The 24,436-nt window shown below is 45.8% G+C and overlaps 2 protein-coding genes across 9 annotated transcripts in view; one reads left to right on the forward strand and one right to left on the reverse strand.

The window, feature by feature from the left end:
* Positions 1-403: 403 nt before the first annotated feature.
* IFT22 (intraflagellar transport 22) lies at positions 404-3,784 on the reverse strand. Its single transcript, XM_064677778.1, has 5 exons — positions 3,658-3,784; positions 3,287-3,366; positions 3,102-3,191; positions 2,267-2,469; positions 404-1,409 (listed from the first exon to the last, which is right to left on the reverse strand). The coding sequence occupies exons 1-5, from the start codon at positions 3,694-3,696 to the stop codon at positions 1,261-1,263; spliced, it is 561 nt and encodes a 186-aa protein (XP_064533848.1). The 5' UTR covers positions 3,697-3,784; the 3' UTR covers positions 404-1,260.
* Positions 3,785-3,877: 93 nt separating this feature from the next.
* COL26A1 (collagen type XXVI alpha 1 chain) overlaps positions 3,878-24,436 on the forward strand; it is a 181,975-nt gene continuing 161,416 nt past the window's right edge. For 3 of the 8 annotated variants that reach the window (XM_064677767.1, XM_064677769.1, XM_064677772.1), the window contains exon 1: positions 19,427-20,007. In XM_064677767.1, the coding sequence (XP_064533837.1) occupies positions 19,856-20,007 (152 nt within the window). In that variant the 5' untranslated portion in view covers positions 19,427-19,855. Of the gene's footprint in view, positions 4,128-5,353; positions 5,528-10,335; positions 10,407-16,005; positions 16,083-19,424; positions 20,008-24,436 lie in introns of those variants that run through there. The other 5 variants (XM_064677774.1, XM_064677773.1, XM_064677771.1 and 2 more) reach the window with 5 other exon arrangements.

Raw genomic sequence — 24,436 nt, forward strand, 5'->3', positions numbered from 1 at the left:
TGTAGCCATGAGTTTGATGACCTGGAGCTGTTCTAAGATCTTTTAATTTTTCACCTCCCATGCCATTGCATAAGGACAGGCCACTCATCGCTCAGAAAAGAGCTATGAAAATAATAAAAATAGATTAATTAACGTGGAAGAAAACCCAAGAAGCTCTCAATCCTGTTGTCTGGAACTAAAATACATCTGGTACTTCCTGGTTTATAACATACTTTGTGTAAAGGTTGTTTACTCACTGTTGGTGTCAATTCTTTTGCTGTTTGGGTTGGTGACAAGTTTTTGTAAATGTCTCTTGTTAGACCTAAGTAGGGTGAAATGTTTATCTCTTGTTTTCCTTACTAAAAATTAAGCAAGTTGTTAAGAGTTTCACAAAACTATAATTAACTTTCCCTTTGCGAACAGAACATTTTAAAAATGTTTTTATTGCCTTAGTAATGAGTGTTACAAAAAATGTCTTCCACAGCAAAACACACTAATAACAGGGATGAGTGCAAACCAAACAAGTCAAAGTAAATTATCTATGAAACCACTTATTTTAATGCAACAGGGAACAGTAATAAAAGTTTCGAAACAGCTTTTCCTCCTTAGAGAAAGCAGAACTATTTTTTTCTCTGTTGGAGCTCCTGACATAGGTCAAAATATTGCACTACACTGAGATTTCAATTCTTTTCCTCCCAGAGGGACCTAAACATTGTCCTCACAACATGTGTATTTTGTTGGAATAGAAGAAAAACCTAGTCCTGAGAAGGACTGCAACCAGCTCCGTCAGGCCAAGGCAATGGCTGTGCAGGAAGAACATAAAAAAAAGTGGATTCCACACCATGACTACTCTCAGATCTCTAGTCCAGTCAGTGTGTTCTGACTTCCAAGGGCATAACTTGCCCAGGAACCCAGCTAACATGAGCCCTTTACTCAGATGCTTCAGCACAACTCCACAAATCTGTTCTGTCAGGCCTCATTCTCTGAGCCCTCTGCACAAAGGGCTTCTGTGAGGGATGACCCAAACCTTTCTCTTTTGGTCCACACTAACATATTAAAAAATCCCTTCCTGTACTTCTGATGCCAAAGTGCAGCTGTAAAGTTACCCAGACTGCTGGATGTGCAGCCCTCTCCTTGGCACCACAGCTCACCTGATGTCAGCACTTCTTTCCAGGCTGAAGTGTTTATAGGCTGGCAAATTCTCCTTGTGAGGACCCATTCACAGGCTTACAAGGGGGAAACTATAATTTTTTCTTCCCTGTTCAGTACTTTTTTTTAATGTTATGAGATAATTGACATTTCTTCCCTCTCTCTGCTCTCATTCATTATGGTGATAATGCTTCTGAAGTATTTCATGAATTCCATCCGAACATCTTCAGGATCTTCCTCCAAGTTGGAATGTATTAGTTTTAGTTTGTTCAGTGGGTAAGCTTTGAAAGTAAATAAAAAACAATTAAGTATATTCCTTTTAAAAAAGAAATAGTCACAAAGTCATGGGACAGCTCATGTTGGAGTCAGCTGGAATCCAGTAGTACCCAATGTTTGATACCCCAAACAAAACATGAAGAAGAAATGCAGCAGAGCTTGTCAGCTTTACAAACAAATCCAGCTCATTGCCAAATTAAATTCTTCAAACAGTATTATTAAAGCTTAAAGTCTGGTTTTGGACTCATATTCAGTTAGACAGAATCAAACAATTCAGCACCAAACTACAGTTTTACTGCTGAAGTGATATGACATTTTTTGATTACTTAAAAGTTATGGAATCATACAGTTATATTAAATATGTGTTAATATATTAATACTTACAACAAATATGTAGTTGTTTGAACACTGGAACAGGTTGCCCAGAGTGTGTGTTTTCACTGATATAAACAGCCACAAATAATTTTGCAGTATATAAGGCACTGATTTTAAAAGGGAGATCATTAGCCTCTTATTTCAAAGGGCTCCTGTTCTTTTGATGAATAGAATGCAGACTTAAATGGCCTCACCATCCAATGGAAGAACCAACTACTGATGAGGAAATATGGCAGGAGTTCTAATTCCTGGCTCAGCTGCAAAGTTACTGTGTGACCTTAGAGAAGCCACTCAAAACTTTGCTTGCCTTTACTTTCCCTTTTGTGAAACAGGAATATCCTTGAGATCAACTATTTCTGGTGTTGCAGAGTGTTCTTTAATTGGCAGATTCAAATGAAAATTGCAAGCCATAAGTTATGAACAATTTTAAAGACACAGAGATCAGTGAAAAGCTCCGAGTTCCAGGTGGAGTTTTCCATCTCCTTACCCAGGGACAGGTTTTCTGTGTCCTCTGCACTGCCTGGCTTGTGATGTGCCACCAGGAGACACTGACTGTCGAGCAGTGGCTGCTGCTGCACGAAGCAGGAGTACCACATCTCAATTTCTTTCAGGTGACTGGGCAGCTCAGGGTTGAAGATTATTATTACCCCATGAGAGTCCTTCATCAGAGCCGGCCAGCACGTTTCAAACCTTGAAAGAACAGCAAATGGCAAGATTGACAGCTGGACAACAGAAACATGCACCCAAACTTCCTCAAGTTTTCTTCTTCCCTCTTCAAAAAGACATTTAAGTGTGTTTTTTTTAATTATAAGATCAGTAATCTTGCCAGTGATCTATATATTCCAACTACTTTGTCTTACCTACTATGCTACTTGGTCCTATGGTTTGCTGACAATCTGCTATTTGGTCAAGTGCTTGTTTCACCTTTTTCCCTAAAAATGGATCTGTCCCTTTCTCAATTGTATCTTTTGGAAATTTAGGGCTCAATCATATACATACACTGCTTGAAGTTCACTCACATAACAGCTTCAAGGAGATAAAGGCAATTACAAGTGGGCCTCTGTCTCCTTTACCTGTAATTCCATTCCAGGAGCTGTGGACTTTACTGGTACATTCATTATTTATGCAAAACAGAGTTCAGCTGTGATCATGGCAGAGTACCTAATGTCAGACGCTTTACAGCAGAAGCTATAGAAGGATATATTGGGGTAAAGAGTCAGGAATATTCCTCGTCTCAAACAGATCATTGGTTTTAGGCCTGAGGTCTGAATAACCTGTGTAAACATAAATATCAGGGGTTAAGTACCAAGGACGTGGCTTACTTTTGGTCACCACTGCAATCCCACAGCTCGAATCGACACCCAGCTCCCTTGCTGTTCCCATTCAGGTTTGGCTTCTCATACTCCAGGATCCTGCGGGAAATGATGGATACCCGGTGAAATAGGCTCCTGTGCAGCAGCACAGCAGAGCTGGGGGTCGGCACACAGAGCTCGGGGGTCTCGCTCACCTCACCCCCTGCGTCGGGCTGTAGCTCCCGATCCCTTCCGTGCTCTCCGACACGAAGTTCGCCAGCACCGACTTCCCAGACTGGCCGAAAGACACCCAGCAGGAATTGAACGCGTCACAGCCACAGCGGCGGTGCCCACCCGAGCCCCCCAAACGCTGTCCCTCCCGCTCAGCCCCGGGCCCTTCTCCCTCCCTCCCTCCCTCCTGCCGCAGGGGGCTCGGGGGGTCCCTGTCAGGGGGACTCTATCGGGGGGTCTCTGCCGAGAGTCTCTTTCGGGGGGTCCCTGTCGGGGGGACTCTATCGGGGGGACTCTATCGGGGGGTCTCTGCCGAGGGTCCCTTTCGGGGGGTCCCTGTCGGGGTCCCGCTCACCTCGCGCGGCCCCACCAGCAGCACCTTCGCCCTCAGCATGGCGGGGGGGAGGGGGGTGACGGCGCCCCCCCGCGGCCGCTGCCCGGCAACGCGTCCGCGCGGGAGGGAGGCGGGCGGCGATTGGCGCTGCCGCCGTCACGTGACGGGGCGGGGCGGGAAGGGGGCGGTGCGCGCGAGGGGCTCGCGGCCGCCGTGAGGGGGCGGCTCCCTCAGAGCCCGCGGCGTCCGCGCCGCGTCCCCACAGTGTCCCCTCAGTGTCCCCTCAGTGTCCCCTCAGTGCCCCCACTGACCCTGTGTCCCCAGACACTCGTTGTGTCCCCGCTTCGTCCCCTTCGTGCCCCCACAGTGTTCCCAGAACGTTCCCGCTGTGCCCCCGCAGCGCCAGCAGTCCAACCCCGCTGTGTCCCCGCAGTGTCCCCGCGGTGTCCCCGCTCCGCCCGGCCGAGCCGCCCGCGGACCCGTCTGCCGGAGTAAGTAGGTCTCACAGCGAAAGGGTGAAGGGATCCTTTACACTCCACACGCTGATCTGGTCCGGGGAACACAGGGTGACCAGCGGGGAGAAGGGTGAAGTCCCGCTGGCGCTTCCCAGCTGCTGCTTTCACAAAGGGACAAGATTCCCGCACGGGGCTCCCTCCAGCTGTGCGGTTCCTGAGCGCTGAGGAGCGGAGGGACAGCTCAACGCTCTGAGGGCAGGAGGAGGAGAAAGTGGAAGGTCCCTCTCAGACCATTTTTCTGCCCGTAGGTACCAAACTTTGAGCCATGAGCAGATAAACCTCCACTATTCCCGTGCAGCCTTTCAAGGAAAGATGCAATAGGGACCGCCAAGCCCAAACCTGCTGGCCGCCCACAGTGGGTTTGTAGCGCCTGTAAATCCACAGCAGTGAGCCCTGAGGGGACCCCCAGCTTTTGTGTCCATTGTGTGGCAGCGAATCCTTCTGCCTGCGCCGTTTTGGGGAGAGGTGTCCCCTTGGTCCCTCTGGCCTCTGGAAAGCGAGAGCCAGATACTAAACACACCTAAAACTCACACGGTGCTCCTGCACTGCCCTGGTGTCCCTCACTCATCCCATCCTTGCCTTGTTCCATTGCAATTTTACCTGCAGATTCTCCTTGAAAGGACAATGAAGCCAAGCTCCTGGAGATTCTTATTAAGGCTCGTTAGGGGAAGCAAGAGGCTTTATTAAATTGCAGCTTCTAAGAAAATAAAACATCTGGCAGACAGATGTGCCGCTTCAGAGCTGTTTAGTGCCCAGGTACAATAGCACTTTTAGACAAGCTTTCAAATAGGGCCTCTAGGCACTACCACAATGTAAATGTTTATTATTAGTACTGCTAATAAATGTGAACCAGAATTGCCCTGCTCTCACTGAGGGGGTACAATCTTCTCTATCACACTGGAGACTCATTTGTTGTTTCACTCCTTACATTGGGATAGTTTAGGATGGTTCAGTGTGGCAGTGGCACCTCACCATTCACACAGTATTTTAAACTTCAGAAAACCCTCTGTGTTCAGGTTGGTGGGACAAAGACAATGAAAAAACACTAGTTGCAACTAGCACTGAATTTGATTCTGCTGTAGCAGATTGGAAGTGTGTTTTCTGCTTGTGAAGGTCCATGTGTGATACAGGACCAAATTCACAGTGAACTGGGAAAACTCCTGTTAATCCTTTCTGCAGCTCTGTTGTTTTCCACGTTTCAGACCCACAACTTGCAAAGGAAAGACAGGAAGGGTGGCCCAGAGAGAAGAACCAGGACAGCCTCTCACATTAGCTGGCACATGGTATTAGCTGCCATTAGCACTTGAAGAGAAATGTGTTATGAAGGGAACTATTGTGGACAGCAGCACAGAAGAGGGGAAAAAAAAGACTAAGAGGTAACTGAAACTGGGTAAAACTGGCTGTTTGTGCAGCTGCCCAGAAAGCAATTAGGATTAATTTTTAGATGAAGTGTCAGATAGGGTCTTTGTGTGTTTATATTAGCCACTGAAGAGTAAGGAGAGCACAGCTAACTAAGGCTGCAATTTTGGGATTTATCCATGTGATTTAGAGCTTGAAGTCACTTTAGAAAGTGGGAATTAAGCTTTCAAGCCACTTAGGGTGACGTTTTCAAAGGCATCTAAGTCAAGTACACTTGATATTATCAAGATCTGCCTTAGGCATATGGGTAAAGTTATGTTAGTTGCTGGTGTATTGTTTGCTGAGAGCACATGTGTATGAATCATTTTGCTTCTCTTATTTAAAACTCTTTGTCAGACTACAACAGTGAGAAAACTCCAGCAGTAAGTGAACTACTTCCAGACAATGCTGGTAATGTCTTTAGGTCCTGCATTTATTAGCTGGCTGGTTTTCCACCATAATGTTTTGGTAGCAAACAAAAATTATCATCTCCAGGTGATTCTCTGTGGGCAGATCCTCCTCCTTCCTTCAAAAGCCAAAAGCAACTGCAAGGTATCAATAATATTTCAACAAAAGTGTTCTTCACTCTAGAAATGCCAGTGAGAACTCGAGTGATGAGACACAGCAACTGCTGTACCAGGGCATGTGATGCTTTTTGCCTGAATTGCAGATCAGAGGACTTTGCCTCCAAGTTAGAGGTCTGCAGGTTTTACTGGAAGCAGCAGTAAAATGTAGTGCCAGTCACCTTTCAGATAATACTTGAGCACTTGCAAACCATTCAGTCTTTCAGAGAACACTATTTTGCATTGTATTTCATTTAATGTGGCATATAAAATTTTTCCTATGAAAACAACTAAAAAAAAAATAAAAATCTTTCATAAGCTTTTTGTGGCTCAGTGCTGGTACTTTGTTTAATGTCCTGTAACAATGTTTCCAAACTTTGGAAAAAAACCCCAAACATACCCTAGAGCACTGGAGTTGTGTGTGAAAATGCTGCCTTGGTTAGAAGTACAACCACATGGCACAGCTCACCATGAGAGGGGAGGCTCTGCCTGGTTGCTGTTTGTTGCATGACATTTATTGTGTGTGTGCAGAAACAGCTCTTCAGTGGGTACAGGCAGGGACCTGCACTACATCCTCCATTTATTTATACTCGTTCATCTGGGGGCAAGGCCTAGAACAGAGGGATTGAGAGGAAGGAACACCTATTTTTGAGCATTGTAGCCCGTTATTAAAAATGAAGGAGAAAATCAATATTGCAATCTCAAGGCTTGTTGCTTACGAAGCTCAGGGCAGGGATATGTCTCCAGGGCTCGAAGTGTAGTTGATTAAGTAAATGATGGTTTGGATGAAGTGTGGCAGCTCTCTGGAAAAAAGTTTTGGTAGGGCTATGAAAAAGGAGAAAATGGAAACAGGACATTAAGTTGCTTTGACAGGGGTGCAGTGGAGCCCTGCTCTTTGTCTTGAGTCTGCAGGGTAACACTCAGTTCAGTGTCTCTCAGGAAACTTATTCTGAAATAAATAGGAAAAGCTCATGCAAAACCTTGTTGCTTGGCTCATGCCAACACATTGTCAAGGACTAGAGCTCTGATCGATCTGTGGCCTCAAAGTCCTTCCCAGAGGAGATGAGGATCTTTATTTCCATTTTATAGATGGAGAAACAAAGCAGAGGAAGGTTAAATTACTTGTCTGAGCAGCCCACCAGCTGACAGGAGATCCAGATGAATTAAAATGCCTCTAAATGTGAGTTCTGGCCATGGCCAGGCATGGAGGAGGCAGGGGGAACAGACAACTCAGGCAGACAACTTAGTGGCCAGTGTGTTCTCCTGACCAGTGGCCATGAACTCAGTGCCAATTTAAGCAGCCCCATTCTCCCAATGACCCTTCATCAAAGTCGGTGGAAGTTCCCAAGGGATTAATTTAACTTGCTCCATTCATGCAGTGGCATATAGACAAAACCCTGCCTCCACGACCACCCCAAGAAAAGACACCAAAATTCCCTGATTTGTGAGTCACAATATGCAAATCCTGAAGTAGGATTTAGCTCCTATGGTTTAAATCTTCAGGTCCAGCTGCAGATGATGCCTCTGATGGATGTTTTGCTTATTCCAGAGCGGTTGCTCTGATCACAGTCCGTGGAGCAACAGTAACACCTAGTGGCTGAACGTGCCAGTCCCTTCCTCCTTTCCTTGCTCCCCTTCCCAAAGTCGAGTTGGAGGGCACACGGTGTGATTGACAGTTTTGACTTGCAAGGCCAACACTCGGGATCTCCAGGGATTTACCATTTTCCTTTCAACCCCCCACCACGTTCTGTTTTCTATTAAAAGTGGTAGATGAAATATGAAACTCTTCCTCCCACCCCCCAGCCCCCTTCACTTTTCTGGCTTATGGAGGAGGTTGTTCCAGTCCATCTTGATCTGTAGGTGGGTGGGCTGTGAGTGACCGAGCCTACTGCTTCCAGCTTGGAGCACTCAGATTGCTGTCAGGAATCCAAGCTTTTTTTCTTTTCCCTTTTCTTTTTCTTTCTTTTTTTCTTTTTTTTTTTTTTTTTTGGTCTGAAAAAGATCAAGCAGATCATCTGGTGGAGGTTGGTGACCTCAGTGCATTTGATAATGTGGTGTTAACTTGCCTGTGTTAAGGCAGACCAAACCAATCAGTTCCAAGAAGTACCATTTCCTAAGATGTGGTATGTGGGATTGTTTGCCACGATCTACTGGGACTGCTAATTCATCAGAGAGGGACCCCTAGAAAAACAGCATTAGGGAGGAAAGAACCCACAGATGTTTATTGTGTTAGCAGGAAAGCCCTTCAGAGGGTCTTCATTCTCCCTCACAGGGGAAAGGTTCAATTTTTCCATGGAAAAAAGACATTAAGCAAAAGTATTTCTGCTAAAGCCCAGATCATTTGCATTTGTAAACAGAGCCTCAGCTCTTTGTGGGAGTTACATTACTGAGACACTATGGGCTTATCATATTCATACTGTTTAATTTTAGGCTTCTGGTTTAGGTATTCTGAACTACCCATTAGGAGGGTCTTCACTGCCTGTTGACAGAGCCTGGGCTCTTAATTTGCACTGTGGACACTTGCTCTTTTACATAAGATTTTAACCAGATCACCACAGATTCAAAGAGTAGCATTTGCCTCCCTTCACACCCCCAGCTCTCCATCTGGCTTCCTCACAATTACCTGTTTAGATGGAACTGATTCAACTGAAAACCAGTCTGGGATGAAAAAATAAAATAAAAGAATCAGCTCCATGACCCCCTTTACTGCACAACAGCACAAACCCCCATGCTAACAGAAAGAAGGTAACGAGGACCAGCGGGGACGTGGCCAAGTGGGACAAGGATGGGACCATTTCTGTTGTCTGCTGTGCAGATGTACACTAAATTAAGGAGTGCATATAGTCCTAGAATTAGTCAGACCTCCTGATTTGGTGTTCTTGATACCTGCTTGTGAGAGCAGCCAAAGAGCCTGATGGTGAGAAATAAGGAATATTGTGCTGGGATGTGTCAGGCACCCTTTACTCTTAGAAGAGGGAGTGTGGCAGCCTTGCTGGGCTGGGCAAAACCCCTTCCTCTATGTTTGGTAAAAGTGACATCGGAGGTGGTAGACCTGAAAGCACCCAAACGAGACAATGAAAGGATAACTGTTATTTGTGATTCACAAGGGCTCTCGGAACCTTTTCTATTAGACCCGTCTGTTTTTTGTTTGGAATATAACATTTCAAAGTGAGCTTTGTTTCTCCCTGGCAGCTGTGGTGTCTGCCACCCGTGTGGGGCTGCAGAGACTTATTAACATTGTCTGATCCAGTTATTCACTCAAGGCCAGACCCTCAATGACTTCATAGAAAGAAAGCAAAGAAGTGTGTAATGTCCTTAGAGGGACTGCCATGTGCCCTATAGGAGAGGAGAGCCTACAGACAGGAAGATTTTGTTTTCTCTCATTTTCAGTCTCTGGTTTGACTTATGTGTTACTTTGGAGTTTGTGGCCAAACACGGGAGTTCCTTAACCCCCCGATCCTTCCAGGCATTATGTTTCTGTTAACATCCTGGGTCAAGGCAGCTGGCTTTTCACATGGCTCCCATTCATTTTCATTTAAGGCTCAATTACCTCTTGGCAATATGCCACTAGAGACAACAGATTTATACCAGTAATTAGTATGTTTTGAGAAGTCTGGAATAAAATCCTCTTTTGCTTTGGTACCTGGATACAGTGATGAATTCTTAACTCTACACCCTCGACTTAAAAATCTGTAGGCTTGATAATTTTGCCTCAATTCCCTTTAAAACCTGGTAAAAGTAGTATATTAGTTTCCAATGCTTGGCTCACTTGCAAACTCCTCATTTGAAATTCCCTCCTTAACATCTTTGGGCTCACAAATAAACATGTGTGAGACTGGCACTCTGAGTGGGACCTGCTGCAGCTGAACCTCCTTCCATTTCTGCAGGTGGGGTTTGAAGCAAAGTGTTGTACTGTGTGTTTTAAACACCAGGAGGAATGTTTTGGAAATATAAAAAGGGAAGTGGGTTGGGTATCATAAAAGAGTTCATATTTAATACAGATTTTTGATTGTGTAGCATTAAGTGGTTCGTTATTTTATTGTTCTTCAATAATTTGAGAGCTTAAATCTTCTGCTCTTGGCTTGGCTAGTGATGCTGTCTTGAGCTGGGTTATAAAAACACTATGCTTCACCTAAGCACAGATTGTTATAGTTTTCATCTTAATTAGCAAGCTGCAGATTTAGATGGATTAATACAATCACTCTTTCTTTCTTTTGCCATAGAAGTTCAGAAGTATAATCTGCACTTGTGAGAACACAAAGAATTGGACTGGAAGCATTCCAAACTCTTTACTGTAAGTGTTCATAGATTTAATGGAGTCTTCAGTCATAAAAATCTTTAATTTGAACTAGACCTTTATGTTCTCCATTCTTAAATTCACCATTTTTACGTCCAGGGGATTTCCTGTTATCCAAGTATGGATGGAGGCCCTTTGTTTCCCTCTGTGTGTGTTTTCTAATTCAAATCAAATGTGTATGTCAGTGGTTGATTGCACTTAACCTCCTTAGGTTCATATTTCTTATTTAATTGCATTACATTTTAAGGTTTAAGGCTATGTATTTACTGCAGTTAATAGCACACCATATTTTAATGAAGCTGTTATCTTCTGCAAGTATACACAGAACAATGGAGATTGATTGTAGAGGATCTTTCAGAGAAACTGTATCTCAAAGCCATTTAAAATGAATAAACACAGTGGAGAGTTTTAGTTAATGTAGCTCTTTACCTGCCACAGCTTCAGAACTAAGGAAATGAATGGTTGGGTTACGAAGGCTGTTTGTTCTCCTCCTCCCCAGACCTCAGGAGGTCAGAGCTGTAGCTGCAGTGTCCCAGGGAACATGGAACAAGCTGTGAGTTCCCAGAGATGCTCCAGAATTGCAGCACTGCTTTTTCCAAACTCCACTCACCTTCCCTGTACACTGTCCAGGCTCCCTCTCTGCCCAACCTACAGCCCAGCTCTGTAAATCTGTTGTCAGTCAGTTTAGGAAAGGCCCAGAACATGGAAAACGATTATCTAATTTTATTGAAACATCTGAAAAAAAAAAAAAAGGCAACTATTACCCAGAGATCATGTCCAGAAAATCTGGGACAAATCTCCTGTGCTCTGCTAGAACACAGCCAGCTGAACACCTGTTTCCAATGCAGAACAGGGCATCACCCTGCACTTGGGGCACTGCACTGGGTTTCTCACAACAATCTGAGAGTTAAACACTCTGAATTGAGCCAAAAAATGTTTTCCTCTGAGCCACTTCTTTCCAGGCACACAGCAAGGCTGATAGTCTTGTCCTACCACTCCATCACATACCAAAAATCTCCTTAGTCTGGTCAAAAGCTTTTATTTCCTTTTTTTGGGCAACAATCAGTTTAAACATTTCATAGTATCTTGCAGACTTTATAATTTCCTTTCTGCCAAAGAACAATTTATATCTCTCTTTAGATTACATCTCATCTTGCTTCTTTTGTTTTTTTTTTCTCTTGTTTCATTATTGTTGCTATTTATACCATGTCATTTTTATTCCATTTCTATCATCCTCACAATAGCCATGATACATAACAGAGCACTGAACCCTGTGATACAAAGGAAGGCACTGAGAGATTTCCTGATGGCTCTGGTAGGTCAGGGAGTTCAACCAGATCCTTTCTGGGTGCAGACTGACAGCCCATGCATCCTTCTTGCCTGAGACCCTGTGGCACGAGGGGCTGTGAGCCAGTGTAATCCCAGAGGATTATTTGGGGATTGGTTTTGCATCTGTAGAGAGATTGATCTCCCTCGGGCAGAAGAGAAAACAGAGAGAGATGAAGAGCATTTCTCGTGGTGAAAGAGAGATCTGTGTCCTGTGTGTGGAGCTGGGTGTTTGGAAAGCACAGTTTAGTAGCTCCAGTTTGGGTCATTCAGAAATGGAAGCGAGGCCTGGAAGAGGGGTGGATTTTGGAAATCCATTAGGTGTGGAATCCATTGCTGACAATGGAGTGCACTGTGAACACCTCAGCTAGCATTAGTGCACGTGTGCTTAGCCAAGAAATACTTGGAACCTGTTGCCTTGCAGTGACTTTAGCCTTTAATGCCTGCAATGATTCTTTCGTATTTAGCACCTTAGCTGCCTTTTTATTGCTTCCATGGAGGAATCTGTAAGGTTCAAGAGAGGAGATTAGGTAGAGAGCCAGCTAAAGAGCAAGGCAGGGCCACTGAACAGTGCTGGGGTTTGCTTACATGATTGCTCCCCTTAGAATGGGGAGAGCAAAATGTTCATAAATTAATAAATCTGGAGAATATTCTCTTTAAATAATCCCCAGAAACCCCAGCCTAGCACACAGCTGTAGAAGAAAGACCCCAACAACTGAACAGGATGTTGGGTTGCATTATGGTAAGAACAGGGTATATATCAAAAAGGTGTTATTGTTATTACCTAAACCACTGGTGAGTTCTTGTTGAGAGTGCTCTTTTCAGTACTGCTCACTCCACCTAAGGAGGACATGATTAAGGGATAAAGCAGAGAAAATGACAGTAACACTGCCTTTTAGCTCTGAGTTATAAAGCAAGACTGAAGAGCTTTGGTATTATCTTGTTTAAAAAGAGATCTTGCAGTGATTTAAAATGATTTTAAAATAATGAAGGAGATTAATCACATTGAAACAGACAAAGTCTATGAAAACAAGGCGACTTAATTTGGCAAATAGGATCTTGGGAAAAGAATGAAGACAGAGAAGGGAGAGGCTCATAGGAATGCTCCAAGAAATATGTAATGTCAGCTGTCAGAGCAGCCCTGTGAGTGTGGATGTGCAGTGCTTTAGAGCAGGATGAGATGAGATAGAACTGTCAGGAAAAGACAGTGTGACAGTTGGCCTGTGGCTGTTGAGCAGTGGCACACAGGGACAGTGAAAGCCAGGCTTTGGGACACACCTGCAGCCTGGGTGGTGACATCCAGCACGGGCAAGGCAAGGGGGGTGCAGGAAGGCACTGACTGGCAGGGAGTTTGCAGTGTGAAGACATGGCTGGCAGGGAAGGACACTGTGGAACAAGGAGGAGGAGAAAAGAGGGGGAAAGCAAGTGGCTGCTGCTAACCCACCTTAACTAAGGTGAAAATACTGGTGGTAATTACAGCTCTCAGCTGGGCAGGATCCTGCTGTGGAGGTGATGGTCCCTGTGCAATGGGACCAAGTGCAGTGATTTTCAGGGTGCAGCCCACAAATTTTTGAAGGCCCAAGGCCCTGTGAAAGCCAGCTAAGAAAAGCAAACTCTTGTGGTTAGGCCTAATTGTCATGGCTCATGGAGAAAGTTCCTGGGAGATTTGGAAAAAAAACAATAAAAGCTGTAAAAATAAGGGTGGAACATTCAGATTTGCTGTGTGGATGAAAGGGGACTCCAGACTCCTCACCTGCATCCCCCCCAGTTCTTCTCCTTGGTTCCACAGGGCAGGTGTGCAGGAGCTGGGATGAGGATGCTTATTTCCATAACTCCTTTCTTATCTGGTTTGTGTGCCTTTACCTGTGTATTCTGTCAGGAAGGGGGTGAGCCCAGTCCCTCTTCTGTGGCTTGCACAATACAGAGAGGGAACTGAGATTCCTACTCGTGTTGGGTTCCTCAAGTCAGGCAACCTGGGTCCATGGGGAAACTGAGAGAAGTACAAGGATTCTGGGGCCAGAGTCCAAAAACTGAGACATTCTTTGGGCATGAAAGTTCTTGCATGTCTGACATTCAGAGAGTCCATGGCTCAGGACAGGTTTCCAAACCAGCTAAGCATTGGGATACCACTGAATGTGGATATCCTGCAGTCAGTGACTCCAATAAAAACTGCAGCCTGGTCTCTGGTAGCTGCTCCCACTGCACGTTACAAAGTGCTTCATTTTGTTATAGAAGCTCAAGGTTGTTTGTGGTCTGGAGGATTTATAAATTCAGTGTTTATGTCCTGTGCAGCATCAAGCAAGCAGGCAGCCCTCAGTGACTGAATAATGTTTAAAGAGCAGTTAATGAACAGGAACATGGTTCAAGGATACAGACCTGGAGACAGACCTCCCAATGTTTTCTTTAGTGACCTCAGCAATGGAAGAGGGAGCTTATTAAATCTGTAGATGAGGCAAAGCTGGAACCGAATGCAAGAGTACTGGAAGGCAGGATTAAAATTTCAAGTGATCTTGACAAATTGGTGATATAATCTGAATAAAATAAGATGAAACTCATTAAGGACAACTGCAGGGCACTGTGCTTTGGCAGGAATAACTTTAACTAGCAAGTACAGGATGAGGGAATGTCAGGCCAGCAGTTCTGCAGAAAAGGTAGAGGATCCCAAACTAAACATGGATTAACAATGATGTACAGATGTCCAAAAGGCAAATCCTCAGCAGGGCAGTGGTATTCCACAGAAGTAGAGGTCATGGATACCATAAGAAAGATATAGACCAGCTGGCAAGTCCAGAGGAGAATACCCAAACAGCTCTACCTAACTATCTAACACGTGACCTGAAGGGAAAATCTGAAGGAGTTGCCATTGTTTTGCTTCTAGAAGGAAAGGAGAGGTGTTAAAACATTTTTAAAAGTACACTGAGGAATTAAAAGTCTGTTAAAAGAGAGGAGGAATAGTTTTCTGTATCCATAATGAGAAAAGTAAGCCATTAGGAGCTTAAATTGCAATAAACCAGACTGAGATGGGATGTTAAGAAAAACTACCAGGACAGAGCACAAAATATTGAAGTATGTTTTCAGATGACCACGGGGAGTTTCTGCCTTGAGGTTTTTCAGAACAAGGCAGACAAATGTGTGCCAACAATAATCTGTGTATAATAGATCCTGCCTTCTAGCAGGGAGAAGGAAGAGGGATTAGGTAACTCTTCCAGTCCTTCCTGGCTACTTCTGAACGTGTTTCTCCTCTGGCAGCTTTGAGTGCAACAGACTTGGTGCTATTTCTGCCTTGGCTGTATCCCACCTGAGTGCACCCCTGCTTTATTGCATTCTTGGTGATCTGATGGATCAAGGGTGTGCCCACAAACTCCCTGTGCTTGTGCAGATCAGTGCCTGACATCAAAGGTGGCATAAATCATTTTTCCCAGGGCACAATCATGCTCAGAGTATGTGTAATTCCACCAGACACAGTCATTGTCTTGCTGATCTCTTGAGTCATCACATTTTTCATCTGCTGAATTATGCTTCAATCTGAGTTATTTTATCCCCTGTATTGCTTTATAATACCCACACAAGTGCTTCACTCAGACAACATTCTCATCTATGGTCAATGAATTTTGCCAAAGTCATGACTTCTGGATCATTTCTTGTGCTTCACACAATAACACCATCTACCAGGTTTACTGTAGGCTGAACTGCTGCTGTAAGTGTGACTTTTTCCAATTCTATTCCATTTTGAGTTCAGCTGTGATTGATTTATTCCAGGTCAAATTCAAGAAATGTCCAAACACTATTCTCTCCAGCTTAAAAGGAAAACCACTGCAGTCCCCTAAAATTTTTAGTTTGCCTCAGGTTTGGTTTGACTTCTCAGAAACAGACATGTTACAATAACCTTAGTAATCTTATAATTTAATTTATAGTAGAGGTCTTGAACTCTTACTGTTACTAACCTCTTATCCATCTCCTTCAATTTTCCAAGGTTCCTTGAGTGCTTTGTATATCACAAGGAAATAATCTAGGCATTTTGAGAAGCTAGAAGGGGTTTATCTAAATGATTTTTGGGTTTAGAAGATCTTATCAATTACTTTACTCTAACTTCAAAAGGACACTTCATAATTCTAAAGCTCCACAAGGTTTTATCAGCTAGAACAAAGCTGGTTTTCCTTTAGTTTCTTCTCAGTATCTGCATGAAAGGTGCACTCACTAAATCCAAGGGGTAGGCCTTTCAGAGTTTGTTTGCCGTGATTCTGATAACATTCTGACTCTTTTTTTTCAGCTAACTACTGACTTTTGTCCCACTGTTAGTGGTGCTGAAGAGCTGAGATGGCATTACAGTTCTGGAGATGCTCACAGGTACAACAGTGCTTTTCTACCTTTTTGAGCCACCTTTCAAACTGAAAACATCATCCAAACCAAATCCCTCTTTCACTGTATCATTCCTTTTTTTCCCTTTCCACTGAACATAAATCAGACTAAACTTTGAATATTCCTTTTACTGTCTGTATTCCCCCTACTTCATTTATTAGCTGGCTTGCATGTGGGGTGTGTATGTTTAAAGAAATTATAGATATTTTCTCAGAACAGTTTCTAATGTCTTATGTCTCAGGTTTGCCTGATGGACTAGGAAGCTGAAAAACACTGCAGACCACGTGAAACTCTAAGTGCCCACACAATCCATAGCCAGTGAATTATTCTTTGACATGACAGTGTAAGGCTGCCACTTTTATGGAAGGACAGCCCTCCAAGGACTGCTTTTTCATGACAGCAAAGTATATAGGGTTGGTAAATTAAAAACCTGCCCCTTACCTCTTTCCTTATCTTCCCCTCGTGCTTCCCTGCATCGTGGCTTTCCAGTATCCACCCTGCCTCCTCCATCGTGAACTGAGTGGGTGAAACACATCCAGATAATTTATTTAGCCCTGATTGCCTGGGCAAATCTTTAATTAACATGCTTATGCTCAGGCATAGAAAGTGTAGCTGTATATTTTGAAATATATTACGTCTGGTTTGTAAGAATAGGACTGTTCGGATTTCAAGGGTTCTCTTCTCAAAACCAGTCCCTCTGATAAATTGAATGGATTATGTTTTTGTTGGCTGTCTTTGTTACCTCCATCACTGTGTTTCCAATTTATCAACATAGTTTTGAGAAATTGTTAGAATATGTTGCACTCGTAAGCACCGTGGGGAGAAAAAATATTCATTTATTACTGCTATTGTGTTTGATTATATTACACATATCCAAAGGACTAAAATGAAATGTCATCTTTAATTCTCCCCTTACAGTAGACAATATCACCCTTTCTTCTCTCTTTCCAAAAACAGCTTGCAAGTCAATTCTTCATTTTCATTTCAAATCAGCCATACAGAGTAGAAGCAAGTGTGCATTAGGGACAGGGCAGAAGGAATGGGAGTCTGGAGATCTGAGCTCTGTTTCTGGCTCTGCCTTTAGCTCTTTACAGTCTCAAGCAAAGTCATTTGACCTCTGGTCTCCAGTCTCTCAGTTCATGAAATAGGAAGACCATTAGCTTCCTACAGATGTCTCTAATAATTTGCCAGAATCATGTCTTGTCTAATCACCTGTGTTTAATATCTCCCAAGGTCTTGCAAAATCAGTGAAGGCTGAAGCAGCAAATTTTGCATGCAGCCGAAAATGAAATGCTCTTGGGGAGTTAAGACTTAAAGACTATGAAGAGCTTCTGAAGGGGGTAACCCAAGCCAGGAAAATGGGTCAGAAAGCCACTGGTGCTGTTGAGTGTCATTAAATATTGATAAATAATCTATCCCAGCTTGTCAGGAGAGGGAACTTCGTGTGTTTGGGACAAAAGGCTGATCCCAGCCCTCAGCACTCAGCCTGGAGCTGCAACAAACTGCTGGTGGTTGGATGTCCAGCTGAACCCACTTGGGCTGAGCACACACAGCTGAGGATGAGTACCCAGATTAAAGGGGAGGGGAGCCTTCAAAAACTGCTTTGTGTGTGCTCCAGTTCCTGACTGCTTCCTCAAAAGACAAGTGAATTTGATGTGGTTTGCAGCCCAACTGAGAGGGGAGACCAGAGAGTAGGTGTTTTCTTTTATTACTCTGTCAGGCTGAGTAGAGGGTTCCTCAGGACTGACTTGGAGCAGAATGACTGAGAGGCTGAGCATCCTAGGGTGAGTTGCTGGGAGCTTTGTGTTTTCTTGTGGGGGGGAAAGGCAGGGAAAATGTTCCCCTTGCTGAGGGTGGGAGGAGACTAAAGGGAAGGGTGCTCAGGCTGAGCCAGGGCTGGGGACAGAGGGTCCTGTTATATCCTGGCTTCAGGCACTTTTGTGAATAAATAGTGCCTGTTTCTGAGTGGGCTTGGTGATCCAGTGCTCCTGCACCAGGCTTTTAGAGCTCTCTTTGAGCTCAGAGTGCTGGTCCATTGCTCGTTCCAGCTCTGGGTCTGGCACACCCGGGGGCAGCTGTTGGGCACCCCCAGGGAGGCCGTGCTGAGCTGCTGTGCAGATTGTACCTCTGCCTCCTCAGGGGTTTGCTCCAGTGATTAATGACAGCGGCTCTTGAAAAACCTGGTGCCTCATTTGCAGTCTAAACTTGTCTGGTTACAGGCTCCAGCCAGGGGCCATTTGTCTCTGTGTGCAGGCTCTGGAGGTGGGCACCGTGGGGGAAGGGGTAGGTGCTCACCTGTGGGTGGAGAACAAATGCCAGATACAAGATGGTGGAGTTTCCCAGTATCTTGTGGGTAACATTTTTCAGCTGTGGCATCTTATAGGAATTGTGTTGCTCTTGAGGAGAAGAAGTCTCTGCCCTTGCTGAGCCCCACGGAGAGGCCCTGGGCCCCTGGCATGAAAGCAAAAGATGTGTTTCAATGGTACATCAGGGCTGTCTTTGGATGGTCACACAGTGAAGGTGCTGAGGCAGTGTTGTGAGCTTGCAGGATCTGAGGGGAAAAAACTTAGATAGTTGTGTCACCTCAAAAATTAAGTCTCTCCTTGTGGAGTTTGGCTCAGATGAGTCACTTGCCCATTCAGGAGCAGCAGCAGCCCAGGTTCCTCTTGACCTGGGAAGGGAATGCTGAAAGGCCAACAAATGGGGTCTGTGACACTGCAGCCAAATGGGAGATGTACAAAGGTTTTAAACACAGACTCTGCTGCAATACAGAGAGGGAGCTGTGCTGCTGCCTTCCTTCTTAGGGTAGTGCCTTTGTGAAACACCCACATCCTTCCTGCAAAAATGTTCCTCCTGTCTGGGGTTGACTGTGCAGTTCTCCAAGCTCAGGGCCATGCTGGATGATAGGCAGAGGTGGTCTGTGGGAGGTGGTGGCAAAGAGAGTGTTTGTCTGTGAATCACAGAATCATGCAGGTTGGAAAAGACCTCGAGGCCACTGAGTGCAATAGCTAACCCCACACTGTCACATTCATGACTGAGCCGTGTCCCCCTGTGATGCCAGAATGTGCAGGATGCACATAGTGAAGCAGAGATCACATTCTCCCTGGTTACCTTGCGAGTGAAGCATCTTAAAAATTATTTATTTCCTCCTTTATCTGTGTAATTTCTGCAGTATGAATATGGCAGCAGGCACAGGCTTTTGGGCAGTGGATTGCCCTCGACCTGGCTCTCGGTTGGGGGTGGGTTTTCGTGCCAGCTCTGCCCCGGGGGCCCGCGCAGCCCCGGGCGTTCCGTGCCCCGCGGGGCCGCGGCTCAGCCTCCCCCGGCCCGGGCTCGGGGTGCCCGAGTGCCCGCACCTCCGGAGCCCCTTCGCAGCGGGGTCTGCCGCCAGGCCTGGCAAGGGTTAACGCCGAAGCCCCACGCCCCCTTTGACGGAGTCGGACCAACCTCGCCAAATTTGAAAAGGCATCCGGGGCTGAGTGAGCGCCCTGGGCGCATCGAGCCGCGCTGGCCCCGGACCCCCTGCGCGGGCAGCAGCCGCCGGGGCTCGGCTTGCCGAGGGACCGCGCTTCCCTTCGGGAGCCGGAGCAGCCATCCCCGTGTCCCGGGCACCGCTGCCCCGTGGTCCCCGCTCCCGGCGGCATCTCCGTGCCGTGGGATCCCGCCGTGACCCCGGCCGGGGGAGCGTGTGCGGCCCCGCGCCTGCCGCGCCGTCTAAGAGGAGAAGGGGGAGGCGGTAGGAAAAGCCCGTCCTCGCAAAAATGCAGCTCGCCCTTTTCTTGTCCTGGTGCTGCTGCCTGCACGGGTGCGCGCTGGGCACGGGCTTCCTCTACCAATTCCCAGCATCAACCCTGCAGCACAACTACCCAGAGCAGAGCTCGGGCTCGCCGGGCAGCGGCTTCGCCAGTCGCCGGTGAGTAAGACCGGGAACGCCTCCCGGGAGAGGCGGCTCCGGGGGACGCACGGGCAGCGCTCCCCGCCGAGGGCACAGGGGCGAGCTGGGCTGGGCTGGGCTGGGCTGCCCGCATCCTAACTGGGATGCGGGAGGCTCCCTACCTGCCTGAGCACTGTCCCTCTCAGGGACAGGGGGCGGCTGGGAAAACGAGATGCTGAGCTTTGGGAAATGACACCCGCAAACTCTCTCCTCTTACCGCCCTCAGCCCGTCGGGGACGGGAAGGGGCTTTGCTGGGTCTGCAGGGCAGCGTGTTCCCTGTGCACGCCGCAGCCAGAGCCGGAAAACCTCCCGAGCCTGGACACTGGGGATGCCGGCAGAGGGAACTGTTATAGCCCTCGGCTGCGAGGAGAAACTTGTTCAGCTCAACAAAGGAAAGCCCTTAATTACAGATCTCTGTTCAAGAGCTGCAGCTTCCAAGTAGCTGTTTAAAACCAAACCTCCCACTCTTCTCCTCTCCTTCCTACCCCAACCCAATTTCTTATAAACTTAATGTAAATCAGTTTTGATTTACTGTATCTTGCTGCTCCAGTAGAGCAAACAATTTAGGCTTCTCCCCCTCCCCTCTGTTTTCTCTGGGTACTTCTCTAGAGGTGAAACAGCTGTTCAGATGAATGAGCTGCACTGTATAAAGCAAGAGAGTGGCTTAACCTGATTCCAGTTGTTCTTGAATTTCACTTTTTTCTTTTTTTTTTTCCCCTGCCTTTCCCTTAAATGGGGACTTGGGATTTAATATTCAGGGCTCGTCCATCCTGTCTCTACCTCTTTTCCTCCTCCTCTTGCTAATAGCTAGTCCGTGTGAGTTGTGCTGCTCTGGAGGAGGGCTTCTGTTTTAGCACCGCTTATTTGGGCTGGGAATTGGGATACGGATTTCCATCGGCGTGTCAGAGGCACAGAGCGGGCACCAGCCTTGTGCCTCGCACGGCTCTCGCATCTGGTGCGGGTTTCGCCCCCGGGTGGGGGTGGGTTTGTCCGCGGGGCTGTCAGAGAGGCCTCAGGCTGTAGGGAGTGTGATGTTAAACTACAGTAACTGTCAAAGGGTTTGAAACGGCAGAAAATTATAGGAGAGTAATGGGATAAACCTATCCCAGCTGGATCTGTTCCAAGGTACCCCCTTCCCAAAGCATGAGCTGCAATGAGAACCACATGTCATTTGTCTTACATATCTATTAGCCTGCAGATCTTTGTTCAGAGCTACCACGCTTACAGCAGTGTGGGCTGTGTCTCTGCTCACCAAAGACCTTCCCCAGTTCACACTCACACAGTTTTCCCATGCCTCAGTGGTTTGGACAGCTGATGCTTTGTCAGGGGAACGTGCCCCTCTCCAACTCTATAAAGTGTTGTATAAAACCACATAAAGCTGATTTAAACAATGATGTTGGGAAAGCTGGTAGATTTTATTTATTTATTTATTTATTTAGTTCAATGGAACTCTGCCATGAGAGAATCTCCTATTCTAGTTTAAAGTAGAAGGGAAAGTAAAAAAAAATCACAGGAAGGGAAAAATCACTGGTGGATGTCATGAAAAGAAAATTCAAGTGCTCAGTCAAATATCACACGTTGAAGCAATCTTTGTATGTTTTAATTTCCCCCTGAGTGGTAGAGTTTTGTTGTTGGCAAATGTCTTAACAGCTTCACTTTCTGATGGGAAAATCTGTGTGGGAAAACTTTCCCCAGCCACAGTGTTGGACCTGTGGGGGGAACCTCCTGCCGGGTGCAGCTTCAGGTTGGGAGAGCCGGAGTTTTCTGGATTTAATATGGTCCTCAATGGGAAGGAGGCTTTTTGCTCTGAGTCTGACACTGATCTATGTGGGTGTGAAGGGTTTTTTTTTTTTTTCAAGGACTGAATCAGACTGTTGTTACACTGTTCAGTGTCCTTTTGCCATTAAAATGGGATCTTGGTAGCACCTCAGTTATGTGAGGCAACAGCAGCTCTGTCACAGCAGAGTTTTCTGGCCTCTGCCCTGGAGAGGCTGTGGAAGAGACAAGATGGTGGGAAGGTGATTCCTGTTCATGACACTACATGGCCATTCTCACCTTTCTTCTTCAATCTTCCCAGTGAGTACTTTGTCCAGTGACTTCTGGCACTTCTCCTGAGTCAAAAACAAGCAGGGTCAGAGCATTGGAAGTTACTGCTGCAGCTCCAAGTTTTGGTATGTGTCAGCACATACTGATGGGATGCTCTGCAGCTGACATGTTTCCTTGATACACACCATGTTCCTGCAGTTGTCTTTTCCTGTCCTTGATCAAGAGGTGAAGACATGATTGAGCTGTTTGGGAATCTGCTATCAATATTTTGAAAATTCACTTGTAAGAATTATATTTCTCCAAGGGAGGAAGTTTCTGGGATCCTTTGTGCTGATATAGCCCTTGATAGGTAGGTTGCAGACTGACTCAGAGATGGGCTCCTGAGGCTCCAAGGACTGCTGAACATGTTTTTCTGCCAGAAAACTAAGGCCTTGGGCAGTCTAAGAAGCTTGGGGTGGTGGTAAAGGGAAATTTGGAGGAGAAAGTATAATTATTCACACCCTTCAAAATGAAACTATGGAGTACTATTCCCATGCTGGAAGTATCTTGGTTCTCAAAGAATGGCTGTATCTGTGTTAGTTGTCTCTGGAATTGGTGTTCTCTCATTCTGTTTTCCTGTACTTTCTAATCAGGCCCCTGTCAGCTCAAGTGTGGGAGTTAAACACTTCTGACACTAGAAGGGCTTTGACTGGAAACCTCTTTGGATGTGAGGTGGAGGTAGCTGAAAGAAAACTCCCAAACATGAACCCAAAAGAAATGTAGGATAATGATTCTTTGTTAGAGTGAGCATTACAGTAGCATCACAGAAGTCATCTGGGTTGGATGCAAAGTCCAGCTGTGATAGGTCTTCAAAACACACCTCACCCTAAAAATTTCTTCCTGTGAGTGAACATTAGAACCACGATGTTACAAACAACAGGACAGTACATGGCATCCTTATCCAGATTATCCTGGTAACTACACATCAGTACTTCTTCTGGTCACAGTAATTCCCAGTGCTTGCTACAGCAGTGATGTTTCTTGGGGATGGATATGGAAAGTAATGTCAGTCCACTGGAATCTGTAAGTGCAGCTTTTCATTGCTGGAGACAGAGGCCAGGTGACCTTCATCCATTTCGTGTTGTGCATCAGAGCCAGGAGAGCAAGACCTGGCTTCCAGATCCTCCTTTACCAATGGTTTACTCCATGTCAGAGGGCAAATTGCTGTGGAACAGTTAAACATGCTCTGTGTGCTGCTTTGATGTGGGGAAGGTATTTAAACAGACAACACCTTTTCTGTGCTACATCTTGTCTTGCTTCCCCCCGAGAAACCTGAAGTGTTGATGCTTTCAGATGTTTAGCTGATGCTTGAAATATGTTGTTAATTATTCCTTGAGGCCACCAGTTTCTTAATAGGTCACTTGGATGTCTGGCTCTGGAGATCAAGATGTCTTGGTGGACCTGTTGTAGGTAGATGTCTTCTTTTCAGAATAACCACACGTGTTGTGCCTGTGCTGGGCTGGAATTGCTCCTCCCCAGCACACCTGCACTGCACTGTAACAACCTCCAGCCTCTTAGGGGAGATTTTAGTACTTTTAAGTAATTGTGGGTCTCTTCATGTGATAGAAGCTTGTTCTTCATATTAAAAGGTGATCTGTACATCAATATCCCAATTTATGCAGTCTGACAGAACATGTGTCTGGAGTTTTCCTGTTGGATTTCTGTTAATTCTCTCTTTACCAGAGAAAGATGACTTGAACCTTATTTCGGCCCCAAATTCTGAACCTCTTGTGACTCTTAAGTGGGTGTGGAATATAAAACTCTACATATTGGCCAAATGTGGTTCTCTCTTTTTACTGACAGGATCTTGCTCTCTGAGTCATTCCCTCCATCACCTAATAGTCTGCTCCTTGCCTGGGGTCTCTGGTTTGCTGTGGGCTCTGAGGATGTCAAGTAAACAAACCAGGATTTGTATCACACTGAGTCCTCTGCCCTAATTCCACTTTGAAGTGCCTGACCCAGGTAACCAGGGGGTCAGAAGGTCTTGAGCTCATCACCAAACCCTGGAACTATCTGGTGTTTGTCTCCTGGACTTTGCAGCCATATGATCTTCATCTGACTTCACAGTGCCATTAGCAGTGGAAGCAATGGCAGTGTAAGGGCCTGGTGACACTGGAATGGCTTTGAAATACCAGATGTGACTGTAGTCACTGCAGTAAATTATTCCTTTAGGAAATCTACCATCCTGTCTTTCCAGCTGCTTGTGTGAATCATTTCCTCTCAGGTAGGTTTCATTTACCAGCTCTAAGAAGAAAAAGGGAGCAGAGAGGCAAAACAATGGGTGGCAGTGAACTTGTGCTCCCCTTGGGTACATTAACAAAT

Source organism: Pseudopipra pipra, chromosome 21 (assembly GCF_036250125.1).
Source record: "Pseudopipra pipra isolate bDixPip1 chromosome 21, bDixPip1.hap1, whole genome shotgun sequence".
NCBI lineage: Eukaryota > Metazoa > Chordata > Aves > Passeriformes > Pipridae > Pseudopipra > Pseudopipra pipra.